Below are 15508 nucleotides of genomic sequence, written 5' to 3' on the forward strand. Positions count from 1 at the left end.
GCCATGGACCTTGCTGTGCTGGTGATGTTGTTAGAGGCCTCTGAGCTGACTTGTTCCTGTCCCCTGAAGCACAGCTGTGTGGTGGTTGTGCTGTGGGTATCTCATACAAATGGGACAAATCGGTGTTTTGCACTGGGGACTGGGAAGTTCAAGGGATGGCCCTGTAGTCCCTTCTTTCTGATAGATGTGGGGTTTTCTGGTTGTGACATGTATGTACTCCCATCGCTCCCCTAGTCGGCGATGTCAGGAGGGGAGGAGGACAGCCAGCTCCTGGAGGTCACCTAACAGGTCTGTGGCTCAGTAGAGGTCCAAGCACAAGTTTCCTGGTTGTCAGGTTGTCAGGCCCACTGCTGTTCGAGGTGACGAGAGCACAGCAAAAGGACCATCCTCCACCCAGGGCTGTGGTCCATTTCCCTGCTCTGCCAGTGGCTTCCTGAGCAACGGTCAAGAGAGCAGCAGCAACGTCATGTGCAAGAAACGCAGAGGCCAGCCTGCACAGCTCCAGTGATAGCCTCAGTGACGCTGGAGCAACAGGAGGCCCAGCACCCTGGTTCTGGGTACCCTTTGCAGTGCATACAGTGTGGTGCCAGTGGCGAGATGCAGGGCTGCAGGCCGCTGTGGGCTGTGGCTTGTGTTTGGGGGTTTTCTGTCCAGGCTGGTGCTGTTGGGTAGGCATGCTAGCTCTTTCCTGGCACTGGAGACTGGGTGGAGAGGTTGCTGCTTAGTGCCTTGCAGGTTTGCATTGCTTGCTTGTGCTGGCACAGTCTCGACTGCTGGCGTTGATGGGGCCTTTTCCTTTCCTAGTGGGTTTTGTTTTTGTTGTGACTCATGTGGAAAACTTGTGTGGAGATGGAAGGGGGGTCACTGACATCTCCTCTGTGTGCAGATGGGTGTTTGGAAGGCCTTGAAAGCTGCTCTGTGCTGTGCTTTAGCTGGTGCTTTGGGGGTTGGTTTGTTTTACTTAGCTGTGAGTCTGCCCAAGCTGCCTGGCTTTTCAGCTTGCTGAAGCAATTCCTGTGAACGCATGGGTGGTGTTAGTCTTTTGTGTTGGGATGGCGGTCAGCGATGTGAGAACAGCCTCAAGTGCTCCTGACTCAGTGAGCCTTGCACGATGGTGCTCACCTTGCCTCTGATGCACCCTGCGAGGTGAAGTCATTATCGCCTGAGCCCAACAACTTCTAAACCCAGAACACCTGGGGTTCTTTCTGTCCATCACTCAGACTTTTCTAATTTAGGTGTCTTTCACTTTTGGCCTCTACATGGCCTCCTTTCGTTGCCTTTTTAGTCCACGTAGTCCTCTTGACTTGCTGTGCCCTAGAGCACAGAACTTCCCCTGAATTGCCTATTGGGTTTGGAAGAGTTTCTGCCTTTTTCTGTAGCCTAAGAAAAACTGAGGGATGTACAAGGGGTGTTGTCACATGGGAAGAAAGTGAAATAAAGTGTGGAATGACAGAAACCTCTGGGTTTAGATGGCGGGGGAGTGAGCAGGCTGGCATTTCACGAGAGTGCTCCCATCTGCATGTGGTAAGGTGGCACGTCCAGTTGCACTGAGACCACTGCTGGGGTGACTGCCCAGTACCGTACAGTGAGGATGGAGGCATTCAGCCTGTAACCGTGTTGCTCTCTGTGCTCCTTTGACTTGCAGGGTAACCTCTTTGATTTTTTGAGGCTGACAGGCTGGCGTGGATCCAAAGTGCTGTACTTTGGCGACCATCTGTACAGTGACCTTGCGGTAAGTGATAAGGTCTTTGCTCTCTGGTGAGGTGGGAGCAACCCTGTGGGATTGTTGTGGTTGCAGCGGTGTTGGAGTGTAAGGCAAGGCCCTGATGTATGTGCTCAGGTCTCTGCTATGCTGTGCTGGGTGCTCTATGCAGGCTGTGGCTTTCGGGGCATACATATGACACGTAAGCATCTCCAGTCTGCTGTCGGGCAGAAGGAACCAGTGGAGAAAGGGCTCCTGAAGTACTTTCTGTGGGTAAAGAACATCTGCTGGTCTCTGAATTTGAGAGCAGTTTGTCTGGATCCCACATTTCTAGGTGCTTCACGCAGCTGATTGTGGTGGCCAGGAGATGGCTGTTACTGGTATGACCTGGCATGGGCCATGGATGCCTGTCCCCTGAGAATCTATAATGGGAACAGACCACTCTTCTAGGAAACAGGGTTGTGCTTGGCTTTCAGTCTTTATGTTGAATTCTTTGTTGTTTTTTCACCCTGACCTCTAGGACCTCATGCTGCGTCACGGCTGGAGGACTGGAGCCATCGTTCCTGAACTGGAGACGGAGATTCGGATCATAAACACAGAGCAGTACATGCACTCCCTGACCTGGCAGCAGGCTCTGACAGGGCTGCTAGAGAGAATGCAGGTAAACAGCTCCTGTCTGAGTGGGATGGGTAATATGCTGCCTTCAGAGCCAGCATTTTGGACTTAGCATGGGAATTGGGGGATGTACCACCTTGCCTGCGTTAGCAAAAATATCTCATCCTCCTGGTGCAGTGGGCTCATGGGTTTGGGAGTTACAGTGGAAACTGGGAGAGCTGAGATGTGGCCTGGCAGGACTGATGCAACATGGTGCTTTCTGCTGTTGTCTTTGCAGATGTATCAGGATGCGGAGTCAAAGCAAGTGTTGCTGGAATGGATGAAGGAACGTCAGGAGATCAGGTGAGTATTGTCCCCCTCACTCATGAGGTCTCTCAGGGGCTCCCAGGACTGCACTGGGTCTGTTTTGTGACCTGCTTTGGGGGACAGTGGTGCTGCAGCTGTTGGCCTGTGGTCCTCCCTGGCGTTGCTTGTCTGGGGCGGGGGAAAGCAGCAGTGCAGTCCAGCACCTGGGAGGTCAGACTGGTTTTGAAGGCAAGGTGGGGAAGGGGAGGTGTCGCCCTGCACTGGGAGGAGCTGATGGGCCGTCTGCTACTGCAGCTCCTGGCACTGCAGGAGGGTCCCTGTCCTCCCTGTCCGTAACAGCTACAGTAACACCGCATCTCACTTACTCCTGTAGGAGTGCACTGAAAGTTCATCACAGCCTCACTGCATGGGGACTGGTCTGCATCACAGCCTGTGTGGGATGGTAGCAAAATGTTTCCTGGGAGTGGGGTGGCCCGGGCTAAGGGATTGGAGGGGGAAGACTCTGCGACCATGGCCTTTTATCTTCAGAGCACTCTCTCTTTCCTCAGGTCGCTGACGAAGAACCTATTCAACCCCCAGTTTGGAAGCATCTTCCGCACCTTCCACAACCCCACGTACTTCTCTCGACGGCTGGTGCGGTTCTCTGACATCTACATGGCATCCATCAGCTGCCTGCTGAACTACGATGTGAATTTCACCTTCTATCCCCGGCGCACCCCTCTGCAGCACGAGGCTCCGCTCTGGATGGATCAGCTCTGCACAGGCTGCATGAAAACCCCCTTCCTGGAGGAGATGGTGCACATCCGGTGAAGGGCCAGGTACTCGGGGCAACAGCACGGTGCTAGTCTGTACGGGGGGCCGGGCTGCTCGGCCAGCAGCACCTCTGTCTACCACTAAAGGGCGTTTGACACTTAAGTATGTGTGTAGATGGTGTGTTTTATTTTTTTCCCCTTCACTGGCTCCATCCCTTTCCCTGAGGTGCTTTGCAGGCTGGACAGAGCGTGGGTGCTTGTTGTGCACCATAAAGGAGCCACAGAGAGTCCTCTGTAGGAGTAGGTGAGATGGAGATCCAGTGCTGGCAGTGGGAAGCTGCTACTCCCTGCTCTGTGCCAAGGGAACTGGCTCAGAAATGGAGCCCCGGGTCTCTGGTGCTTGGAGAGTGCGATGCAGCCTCCCACGCGGGCTGTGACAAGGTGTGGCAGGTCTATAGCTGCAGGGATATCAATCCCCGGGTGCTACGGCATGAGGCTTCTGCAGGCGGGCACTGAGGGGACGGGGTTGCTGACTGGGCAACCCGCAAAGTGCATCAGTGACTGCATCACGTATGACAAACCATTGACAGTGTTACCCATCCAGAACTGGTACCAGCAGCCCTTGGCTCCATCCCGCTCTCTGCCAGACTGGGCTGTCCAGCCGGTGACTCTGGCAGGTGACAGTTAAACACGCAGGATGTGCGAGTCCTGAGTGAGAGATGCGTGGGAGTAGGTCAGAAGGTCTAAAAACAAGCGTTTGGTGACATGCCTGCTTAAGTGAGCTTAGTGCCACACGCTGTCAGTATTTTTGGGTTTGGTGCCATGGGACATCGGTATTTTGCCAGTTGATGCAGTATGAGCTGTTGGAACTTGAAGAGGGCAGTGTTCAGGCTGTCAGGGAAGGTGCAGGGCTGCCAGTAGAGGTGGTGGCCTCCCACCTGTTTGCCAAGACATGGCCTAAGGTGTTATGGCAGGGCTGGTAAAGATGTTGGGACCGGGGTGAGTATGAAGTGCTGCTGGGTGTGGGGGGGTCAGAAAGGGGAACGTGGCCATGCAGAGCACTGCGGTGGCTCCTGAGGGACAGGTGGCAATAGCAATGCCAGAGCATACAGGACAGGGGGCAAGGGTGGCAGCCTGGAGGCCCAGGCAGGTCAGAGCTACATTAAGATGTGAGGTGGACAAAGTAGGTTCTTCACCCAGCTTGGGGTCATGCGGGTTTTGGCCAGGCTTCAGACTGTGCCGAGGGACAGGCAGGGTGTTGGGGAGGGGCAGTTATGTGGGTAAGGGTTGGTAAGAGTTTGTGCCACTCTGGTGGCCCGGAAAATGGGAGAATATCACACTGTTGGAAAGCTGGGTGTGTGGGAAGCCCATGGCTAGGGGGTGAAGTGGTAAGAGGTGCCCGTGGAGGAATGTGTGGTCCCCAAAGCATGCAGATGACTGTCACTGCTGTCACTGGAGACAGGGAACAGTTGACGGCAAAGTGCTTGGTGCAGGCTCTGGAGGTGTTGGTTGCATCAGTCTGCCCCCTCCTCCCTTCACTGCTGCACCCTTTGCAGAGGGCAACGGTGCCAGCTTGCTCGCAGGGGCTAGTGGTGTTGGAGGGAAAGAGGGAACAGAGAATGGACACACTTCTTGTGCTCTGGCAGGGAGCTGGCAAGGAAGTGGGTGAGCAGCTGCAAAGTGTGTGTGCTGGGTCTTCGGGGTGCACAGCGTGTCTGTGTGGCAGGTAAGGGCTGCCGGTTTTGCAGGGGGGCTGGAGGATCAGCATGGGGGCAGGCAGTGGTTGCTCGGAGCACAGGGCTGCAGCAATTGCTGTGGGAGCTGTGCTGTCAGTATTGTGGGGCAGCCGAGGGGGAGGAGCCAAGCTGGAATGTTCTGCCAGGAAACTCCTCAGAGAAAGGTGTGGAAGTACGTACAGTATGTAAGTGTCAGCAACTCTCCGTGAGACACACACACGCACGCGCACACACACAGAGGTCTTTTCTCCCGCATGTTCCTCCCTGGCAGCGTGCCAGGCTGGCCCATCAGTCTGTCACCTGTGTGTCACTGCCTCATCTTTGTGCTATGTGCCAGCCTGTCGCAGACTTTCAAAATGCCTTGCTCTCTACTCAGTGGCCTGAACAACTGTTGTTAATGTAGCTGCTCTAATCAAGTAGTTGTAGTACGTGCATGTGGCATTTGATGTCTTAGTGCTGCGTGTAGTGTGAAGGTTGAATAAAAGTCTGCAGCATGTGTAACTAACTGGACTAACCACCTCCCTGTGGGGGTGCTGCTCCTCTCTGTTCCTCTGCCTGCCCTCGGGGTGCAGCGCCAGGAAGGAGCCCGGGGCACAGCTGGGAACGGCGTCTAGAACCGGGCCGGAGCAGTCTGTGCCCCGTGCGGCCGTAGCGCAGGCGGGGCGGGAGGCTGGATGGGGCGAAAGGGCTGCTGGGGCCGGTGTGACTCGTACTGACGGCGGGCAGCGCAAGGGTACAGGAGGGGGGCCCGGCTTGCCGGGGCGCTGGCGGGCGGCAGGTACCGGCGGGGGGCAGGCGCGGGCACGGCCGGTGGCGCTGAGCTCTTTATTTGTCTGCGCCCCCGAGGCCGGGCGCGGCGCCTCACTGCGGGCGGCGGCGGGTGGCGGGGCCGGCGTCTGCCAGGAGCGAGTCCTGCGGGAGAGAGCGGGGTGAGCGGGGGGGCGGGGCGGGGGGCGGGGCGGGGGGGCGGGGCAGTGCTCACGTGCAGCGGCTCGTAGTCGGGCGCGTGGCCGCCGTAGAGCGGGTTGGGGATGGCGACCAGCGGGCGCTGGGGGCGGGGCGGGGCGGGCGGTGGCTGCTGTTGCCCCGCCTCCTGCTCCTCCTCCTCCTCGTCCGCGCGGAGGTCCGCCTGCGGGGAGGGGCGGGGCCTCGAGCGCTGGGGCGTCCCTCCCACCCTTCCCTCGGTCTCGCGCACCCGGGCTGCGCCTGGCCCTCGGCCGCCCCCTGCTGCGCCGGCGGAGCCCCCTCCCCCCTTCTCCCCCCCTCAGCGCCCCCTCCCCCCTCAGCACACCTGCCGCATCGCCCCCTCCCCCCCCGGAGCTCCCCTGAACAACCACCACTGCCGCCAGCACCGCTCCCACACGTGGCCACCCCCTGCCACCGCACCAGCGCCCCTCAGGGCATGCCCCCGCTGCTCCGGGCTCCCCCGGCCCCCCCCCCCGCCGCCATCCCTCCAGCGCGGCCGCTGCCCCCACGGCCTGCTCCCTAGCCCGTACTTACCTGAAAATACCCGAACTGCTCCTCCCGCCGCCGCCGCCTCACACAGTAGTAGGCGGCACCGGCGCTGGCGGCTAGCACCGCTGCAAAGCACAGCGCGGACAGTGTCCCCGTGGCCACGGAGCCCGAAGCCCGTGCCACACCGTTCACCTGCGTCAAAAAAGAGCAGCGTCCTCCAGCCTGAGCCAGAAGGGCACGGCCCTGGCAGCACGATGGGATCTCCCGCACAGCCATCCTGCTGCGGCTCCCCAGTGTGACCGTGGGCAGCCCAGCCAACGCAAGCCATGCCAGGAAAGCAGAGAGGCTGAGGCCAGTCCTTCGGGATGACTTGGTGGCCCTGTCCCCATCCCCCAGGCCTAGCACCACCTGTTTCAGCACCTTCCTTCCCCATTCATGCCCTCAGACGTTCACCTGACCAAGATGAATGATGGGTGGTGGGATCCTCAGTGGCTCTGCAATCGCATGAATGATGCCGTTGAAAGCTATGATGTCCCACTCCACAATCATCGTGTCATTGATCCCCTTGGCATTCTACAGCACAGGACAGAGATGATGTCACCCAACCAGAAAGCCTCCTCGTTGTTCCCTGTCCCAAAAGAGCTCTGGTGAAACCCTGTGGGTGTTTCTTTGACCTCTGCTGAGGTTAAACCTACTGAGTGCTCTGTACTGTTGCCCGCTGGGAGGTCCGACACGTGGAGGTCATATCCTGACTGGGATGGAATGATGGTGCCCGTTGTGAGGTTGAAGCTGAAGAGGATGACATTGCTGGATGACACATGGAGCTTCAGTTCTTCTCCTGTCAGTGTCTGAAAAAGCACCAGGGAGCAGGGAAGAGAAACAGCTGAGCTGGCTCTCAGCCCTTCCCTCCTGCTGTATGCAGCCCCCCCCTGGCCTAAGCCCAGGCATTCTCCATGGCCACAAGACAACTCAGTTCATGGGCAACACGGCACAGAAATACTGTGCAGAGAAGGGGGACCGCTGTCCTCAGAAACAGTGAAAGCTCAACTGGAGAAAGCTCTGAGCAACCCGACCTAAATGGCTCTTCTGGGTGAGGGGTAGGACTAGGCGCCACAAGAAGTCCCCTCTGACCTAACTTCTTCCTCCTTCCCCACGCTATTTCACATCGCCATCATGCCAGCTTTGGCGGACTCCTGATCTCCTCTGGGGCTCCGATAGTTCATCCCATGTGCCCTCGAGTGGCCGCTCATCCCTGCTTGCTTACTTCATTGTCTGCGAAGCCAGAATTCAGAGGGACAAAGAGAGTTTTGGGAGCGGAGTCGTCAGACAAATAGGTGAAAAAATCCAGTCCTTCTTCTGTGTCATTGGCAAAATCGAGCAACATCTGGAAAAGATGGGAGATCCTCCCCATCAGCACATTGCCAGCAGCTCAGTGCTGTTACCTTCCCCAGCCCAGGAAACATCCCCGGCCCTGGAAAGAAAATGCCTCTGGGTTTGTTCTCTCAGCCATGCGTGCACTTCTCCCTGTTACGGCTGATCCCTCCCTCCACCTTGTTGCTGGCTGCTGACGTACTGAAGAACCAGGAGGGCATCACTTACGGAATAGAAGGTGGAGAAGCGAGCGTGGTCTGCGAGCACGTCGGGGAGTTTGCCACTGCACCAATACCCATCTCCCACGAACCCGTCACGGCAGGTGCAAATCAGATCTGCACAGGAACACCAAGATGCGACTTAACTCGCCGGTGCTGCCAACACTGATCACCTCTCCATCAACTTCTGGATACCCCGCAGCATGTTCCCTCCTGACACAGGCATGGCGAGGGGGATGTGCCTGCCTGCCCGCCCACGCCTCATGCTCTAAGGGCAGTTCTCTGCCTGCTGCCCTGACGTGCCACTTATGCCTGACAGAACCGCCCCCAGGAAATATGCTCGTGCCACTCACCCTTCTCCCGATAGCAGAATGCATCCCAGGTCTCGCTCAGGTTGCTTCGGAAGCCGTAGTCCACGATGCCCACTCGGTTAGCCCCACAGCTGGGGTTGGGGTAGGCTGTGGGGTACCCGGCTGTGCCGTTGTCCAGCCAACCCACCAAACACAGATGGAATCCCATCTAGCAGAGGAAAATGAATGATTACATTAAAAATAGTATCTCTGGGCCAGCTTTTCTGCCCTGACGCACACTCCCATCGTGCAGCCCTACCCGACATCCCCCCATCACCTAAAGGGCTGGGCACTGCCAGGGCCTGGCCCAGGGGATGAAAAGTCACCCACCCACATGTCACGGACTTGCTACTGCTGGACTGAGCCCAGGGAGAAGCACTGCATGTCACCATCCCACGAGGCGATGGAGCCAGCCCCTGCCCGACCTCTGCATCCCTGTCCTGACCTGCTGTGCTGCCGAGAGCTGCTGGAAAGTGGCCAGGGAAGCACCTTCTGCGGCACAGGCCTTCTGAGCCTGCTCGTAAGTGAAGTCATACTTTTTTCGGGGTGACTGCAGATGAAATACGCCCATAGTCTTATCTGCAAAATACCATGGCCAGGGAGCATCAGTACAGTATAGAGAGTGAGCAGCCTCCCTGGGGCGGTTGCATGCGTCCCTGCGTGAGCACAGACGGCGCTGCCGGTGCTCTGCTGCATGGGAGGGTGGGATGTGGACAATGCTCAAGTGAGGGCAAGGTGGGACGCCGCGTGGCTTCCTCCGAGCTTCTCGCCTTCCACCAGGGAGTCAGTGCTTACTGGCAGTGTAACCCCCCAGAGGCCATCTCACACGTCACACAGGAGCAGACAAGGATGGCTTGTCCTCCCCGTATGACACGTAGGGGAAAAGGGGAACGTGAAAACCAGACCAAGCTACAGAGGTGAGTCCCCGGCCTCTTGATCTTCCCACCCTCCAGCTCTCCCGAGGGGTGCCCCAGCCAGAAGGTGAAGGATGAGGGAGTGTGACCTCTCCATGGAACATCATCCCTGGCACTGCGGGGTTGAGGACACTCACCATGAAAATGCAGGTCGGTGCAAATGGCCTCCCGATGGCACTGCCCGTTGTCTTCCAGACACCGGTCTGTGGGGGGCACGGCCTCTTCAAGGCACTGGATCCCGTCACCAATGTAGCCCCGCTTACACTCACAGCGCCGCTCATTCTGCAGCACAAAGGAAGAATGGCATTTGTGTGAGTGCCAACATGCAGATGCCAGCTGGGGGGTCCTTGTATCCCTGTGAAGATGGGGATGAGCCTTCAGAACACCTCTACAGCATGCCGGGACTATGACAGAGGTACAAAAGGCTGCGCGGCCTCTGTCTAACTGCAAACAAACCAAAAAATGTCACATTGAATCCTTGTCCCATGCTGCTTGAAAGACAACTGAGCTTCGAGGTATGTGGCTCATGATTCTTGTGCTACATCATGCCCCCGGTCCCATCTTCTGGTTCCTCTGTAAAAACGGCCAGCATTGTCCCTGAAGGACCAGCCCCGAGACCCCAAACAGTCCAAAAACGCCACAGCTGCCAGCTTATGCCCTTAGACAGACGAATGGGAAACAAATGGCCTCATCAGGCCCATCCCCACAGCCAGGCAGCAGACGGAAGGCACGGCCCCTGCCTGGCAGTAGCGACCCGCAGGGTGACTGCAGCAGCTGAGGGGACCGGAGAGGAGGGGCAGGCCAGGGCACCGCAGTAACGGAACACTGTCCCATTGCTGTCCTCCAGCAGCCTGAAGCATCCCCCAGCAGCCACCTGTGCTGTTCTCCCAGGCGTGCGGGTCTCCCTGACCTAGGGGATGTACTCACCGGTCCGGTGCTGATGCAGCTGGCGTGCTGGCTGCAGTCCCCATTCCTCCCATCCGCACACCTGTCTATGGGGTCGCAGACGTAGCCATCACCTCCGTACCCGGGAGCACAGGCACAGGAGACATTCACACCAACCTGTGTGCACTGTGCGTGCCTGGCGCACCCCCCGTTGTCCTGGCTGCACATGTCAATCACTGCAGGGATACAAGTGTTAGGGTAACTGAAATACACGGTGTCCTGGGCGTCTGTCTGTCTGTCCTGCCAGCTGTCACACCAATATGGCAGCGGGAGATGGTCACCTGTTGCCTTGCTGTGTTGTCTGCTTTCCCCTCCGCTCACCACCCGTCCACCCCAGCCCCTCGTGCCCCCCCCTACCTGAGCACATTCTCCCGTCTCCTTCATAGTGTAGGTTGCATTCGCAGAGGTTGCTGGAGCGGCAGGTGGCATGGGGGTGGCACGGTGGAGAGCAGGTGGGCGTCATCACTGAAACCAGAATGCACACAGCTCAGAAAGATCCCAGGGCTGCAACATGGGCACAGCTGCCCTCCCCAGCCTCTGCCCCAGGCCACCTGCCCCACGCTCCCCCCTCTCTCCCCCTGTGCTTTTCTGCAGATGCCTTGCCCAAACGCAGAGGACCGTTACTCCATCACATACACCTCAGGCCTTCACCTCACCCTCTTCTTGGAGCACCTCTGAGCTCAGGGACTTGTTCATGATCAAATACAGCTTTCCTCCTCCTGATCGCCCGAACCCTTGTGAAATCCATCAGCACGGGCCAGATGTCAGGATGAGCCCCACAACTGAGAACTCCTTTTTGGAGGTATTTCTGAGCAGCTGCTTGAACAATCCAGCTATTGGGAAAGCAGCCTTATGGCGCTCGGTCCCAGGGAACAGCGGGCGGTGGGGCTTGGCATCCCTCACCTAGTCGGATTTCGCAGCGGTCTCCAGTCCAGCCCTCGGCACAGAAGCAGAAGCCATCGCCATGCAGTCCTCCGTTGCACACGCCGTTCTCAGTACAGTTACACTCTGTGAGGAATGGATAAAAACACTGTCACAGCATCTGCCTTGGTGGCAGTGAAAGGCCACGCTCAGGCCATGGGACAACCACACAGCAGAAACGTGGCTTGTGTGGGCACTCCGGGAAGGCAGGCGCAGCGGTACACACATCCCTTCCTGGCACTGCCAGCCCTGGCCCCCCCGCCCTGCAACATGCACCCTTCGTGAAGGAGGGGCAGCCCCTCTGCACCCACAAACCCCTGTCATTCCCCTCCTCTCGGCATTTCTAGAGATGTGTTTTCCACTCCGAGTCCCTGCAAACACACAGGCATCAAAAACATTCCTGAAGACCTCGTAAAATCCAGCTTGGGGTGGGGGGATGGGGGATTGCCTTTTCCTTCCCTTTGCCTCACAGGGGCACAGGTCCCTGCTGAGCACGTCCCAGGAGATGCTCTTTCTGAATAGGGTTCATCACAACATACAGATTTTCCCCACAGCTCAAAATACACCTTAATACTTTCTGCCAGACTGGGGCTCTCAGCTGTACTTGACAAACAAGGGGTCTTTGACCCCGTGGCCCTGGCACAGAGGTGAGGCCGTCAGCAGCGTGGCTGCACTGGCCACAGCTCCTGGCACGTGCCACCCCGGCTTCTCAAACTACAGCTGGATTACCGGCTGTCCAACCAAAAGCCCAGGAAGGGATGTCCCCAGCCCCAGAGCCCTGACCCAAGCATCGTGGGGACCGAAGTGGCAGCACTGGCTCCCGTGCTCTACGCTGCGAAGAGGTCAGCCCAGCATCTCCTCCCTCTCCAAGTAGCACCATGTGCCGCAGCCACCTCTGCACAGACCCTCTGCATCGCTGCCGCCCCACAGCCTCCCCCTTACCTCGGCAGTCTGGCCCGTATCTGCCCGGCGCGCACAGCTCACAGCTGGTCCCGATGAAAGCCTGGCTGCAGTTGCATCTCCCCGAGCCACCGATTTTGTCATCGCAGGTACCACGGTTACTGCAGGGTGCCTCCAGCCCTCCTGGGCACGCTGCAAATGGGGCACCTTAGTGAGGCTGCGGTGACAAAGTGACCCTGTGCCCAGGGGTGACCAGTGCCTGCTCGGCAGTCTGGGGAGTGAGTGCTGGGGACATCTCGTGACAATAAACCTTAGGAACAGGGGCAAGAGGGACAAATCTGGCATAGCTTCCAGCCTGGGAAGACCCTCTGCTGCAACATGCTGAGTCTGTGCCGGCCTGCCCCATGCTAACCCGGCAGCAGACTCATCCAAGGGTGTGAAACCTGCCCATGCTCAAAGCAGAGATACCAGGGAACGGAGGAGCACTGGGAACGTCGAGGGGTGAGTGACATGTCTGACAGCCACCCCCAGCAGCCCTGTGCCCAGGGCTCTCCGTGCAGACAAGTGGTTCTCCATGGAAAGGGAATTCCCTGTTACGATACCATCCATGTGCACTCCCGGGGGATCGTCCCCTGCACGCTCCACAAGACTGGGGCTCCCAGCCTGAGGTTTTGACCAGCGTTCTCCAGGGAAGCACGTTCATGGACACCAGATGTCTGTGCTGAACCAGTTACACCACCTTCCCACAAGAGAAAGGTCCCGGGGCAGGAACGGGTCGTGTGGTTCCTTACCCCGACAGTCACGGCCATAGTGGTTCGCACAGCACTGAGGGACCCACTGGGTGGAAACGCAGCTCCTCCTGCAGCCTCGTTTCAGAGGCCCCCTGGAAGAGAAGTGTCTTCTGAAGGGGTCCCACGGGGAGGGTGGCCAGGACGGCCGCAACAGGGAGTTGCGGTGAAACAGAAAAGTGTTTCTCAGCAGCTGGTTTCCATAATAGTAGCAGCGCCTGGTTTCCCCCTGCGAGGAAACAGGCAAAATACAGAGTTTGCCACATTGGTCACTGATGCCTCGCCTTGATTTTTCTTGCGTCGCTCATTCAGCTTTATGACAAGTAACAGAGGCTTCCTAACGTGCAGTGGGGCTGGTGGCAGAGGAGCCACAGATGTACCTCACGGACATGCCAGAAGCCCGGCAAAGACAATGGGCGATGCACTGGGAGTGGGGTACAACCATTGCCCCCTAAGGGATCTGTCTGATCCCTGGCTCATCTCCAGCAGCCAGGCTGAGCAACTTGACTGTAAAGCACCCAGGGAAGCCCCTAGTGCATCCGCAGGGACCCCTGCAGCCACTGTCACCCACGTAGGGATGGACCAAAGACCACTGGAGCCCCTGACCCCATGTTACTCGGCCCAGCCCCAGCCTTATGGGACTGCGTGACCTGGGGCAAGGCATGGGCAACGTGACCAAGCTGAGGGACTCCCCCGGGCCGGTATGCCTTCATTTTGCTGCTAAAACATATTGTCATCAGCCCCGTAACAGGCCTCCTTGGTGACAAAGCTGTGAGCTTTACCCGTTGAATGGAGCCATCAGGGCAGGGTGGCTCGAAGCCACAGAGTCCGCAGCTCTCTGTAGATCCCTGTGGAGGGGAGAAAGAAACCTCACAACAACTCAGTACGTGCTTCTGCCTCTTTCAGCTGCTCGGAGCTTTGCTGAGGAAGAGCAGCAAGCCCTCCTGACATCCCTCTTCCCAGGCACGGGGCTCAGGAGGTGGCACAGGTCCTCACTGGCCTCATCCCAAGTGCTCACCTGCAGCTCAACAAAGATGAACTCGTCACACCGAGATCCCAGATCCGGTGGCTCCAACAGCCTATCAATGCCATAAGCAATGCCCCCGTTGAATTCCATGTGCCTCTGGATGATGGTGGCATCGCCGTTCCCCACCAGAAGCTCCCCCTACCAGAGGAAGAAAGCAGTTTGTGGTCCTGGCATCTCCTAAATCCTGGCTGCACCACCCAAAAGTTGCCTTTCCTGGCTGCCACAGCTTCTCAATCACCTCAAAAACTCTCCAAAATCTCTGTGCTCATGTCCTTGACCACTCTTCCTGATCGCCACTTTTCTTGGCCATCTCTCCTAAAAAATGGCCTCTGCCCTTGCAACATTTGCTCTGTAAAGGTCATGACACCATGCGGTTGGTTTTGCAACCCGGTCATCATGAAGCGCACGTGCAGGTACCACGTGGCTCTGCACTGTCCTGCCAGCTGGCCACAGAGTCCTGAGCCTCTCTGCAGGCTCAGCTGTAGCCAGGGGAAGGGGGTGTCCCAGCCTGCCAGCACCCCAGCTCTGCCTTCGCTTCCTGCCGGTGACCAACACGGAGCGTCAGTTGCCCCGTGGCCAATGCCCAGGGACATTTAGCGGAAAGCCGAGCCCAGCATCGCCATCACTCACCACGTGCGTTTCGCTGCAGCTGAATGAGACGGTGGAGCCGTGCATGGTCCGTGTGGATTTGACTTGGGGCACATTGCCAGCAACAATCTAAAGGGAAAAAGAAGAATGTGAAGGGAGAGAGGGGCAAAACTGGCAGTTCATACTTCTGACAGGATGCTGCCCGGTGAGGACAGGGGTCAGCAGCCACACCGAGAGGGAGTGTGATGTGTCAGCACATGAAGCCAGCGGAGGTGGGTCAGCATAACTATGGTGGGTTAGTCCCAGATTTCTGAACAGCAAGAGACCAGTGTGCATTAGCAGGACCTTGTTTTGCTCAGCTGGACTCTTCCCCTGTCCGTCACCCCTGCAGGCAGGAGCCCGTTTGTAAGCCCCGCACTGACACTCTGGCAGTGATGTGGCCTCCCCAGGAAGCCGATGACAGAAGCTGCAGCTCAGCCACGCTGCAGCAGAGGTTCACGATGAAGCAGCAGTTTCCTCAAATGCTCAAACAGCTTTGGGTCTTCTCAAGAAAACTAATATGCTGCATGTTCTACAGCAGCAAAATATTTGACGGGGCTGCTCTGGCCTAACCATAGGCAGGCAGTGGCACCACATGTGGCCTTGGGATGTACGAGCCTGTTTGTTGTCACATTTACCTTTGTGTCTCTGATCATGTGTGCTTTGAGGTAGGAGGCCAGCACGTCCCGGTGCTCTCTGCGGTACAGCCACTTCTGCCTTTTCTCCGAGAGGGCATTAAATGCAGCATCTGTGGGCCACAGCATGGTGAAGGGTCTATGCAGGGGGTCATTAACCAGTGGCAGCAGCTCCGCATCCTGTCCAAGATAAGAGGGGATACAAAGAAAAAGCCACAAGCCAAAACTGAACGTGCACATGTACAC

General features: G+C 57.8%; 2 protein-coding genes across 6 annotated transcripts in view; one reads left to right on the forward strand and one right to left on the reverse strand.

Moving 5' to 3' along the window:
* NT5DC2 (5'-nucleotidase domain containing 2) overlaps nt 1-3538 on the forward strand; it is a 28659-nt gene extending 25121 nt beyond the window's left edge. Inside the window, exons 11-14 of the mRNA XM_037383947.1 lie at nt 1646-1732; nt 2223-2363; nt 2595-2659; nt 3172-3538. Coding sequence (XP_037239844.1) covers nt 1646-1732; nt 2223-2363; nt 2595-2659; nt 3172-3433 — 555 coding nt within the window. The 3' untranslated portion in view covers nt 3434-3538. The remainder of the gene's footprint in view (nt 1-1645; nt 1733-2222; nt 2364-2594; nt 2660-3171) is intronic.
* Nucleotide 3539: 1 nt separating this feature from the next.
* The window catches only part of STAB1 (stabilin 1), a 60250-nt gene continuing 48281 nt past the window's right edge, over nt 3540-15508 (reverse strand). For 4 of the 5 annotated variants that reach the window (XM_037383924.1, XM_037383926.1, XM_037383923.1 and 1 more), the window contains 19 exons: nt 15266-15442; nt 14631-14717; nt 13992-14138; nt 13756-13821; nt 12977-13202; nt 12228-12377; nt 11268-11372; nt 10722-10829; nt 10347-10540; nt 9557-9701; nt 8951-9084; nt 8509-8674; nt 8166-8272; nt 7831-7950; nt 7262-7414; nt 7020-7139; nt 6612-6758; nt 6094-6240; nt 3540-6023 (listed from right to left, as the gene is read on the reverse strand). In XM_037383924.1, the coding sequence (XP_037239821.1) occupies nt 5973-6023; nt 6094-6240; nt 6612-6758; nt 7020-7139; nt 7262-7414; nt 7831-7950; nt 8166-8272; nt 8509-8674; nt 8951-9084; nt 9557-9701; nt 10347-10540; nt 10722-10829; nt 11268-11372; nt 12228-12377; nt 12977-13202; nt 13756-13821; nt 13992-14138; nt 14631-14717; nt 15266-15442 (2550 nt within the window). In that variant the 3' untranslated portion in view covers nt 3540-5972. The other variant, XM_037383927.1, reaches the window with a different exon arrangement.

Source organism: Falco rusticolus, chromosome 4, assembly GCF_015220075.1.
Source record: "Falco rusticolus isolate bFalRus1 chromosome 4, bFalRus1.pri, whole genome shotgun sequence".
NCBI lineage: Eukaryota > Metazoa > Chordata > Aves > Falconiformes > Falconidae > Falco > Falco rusticolus.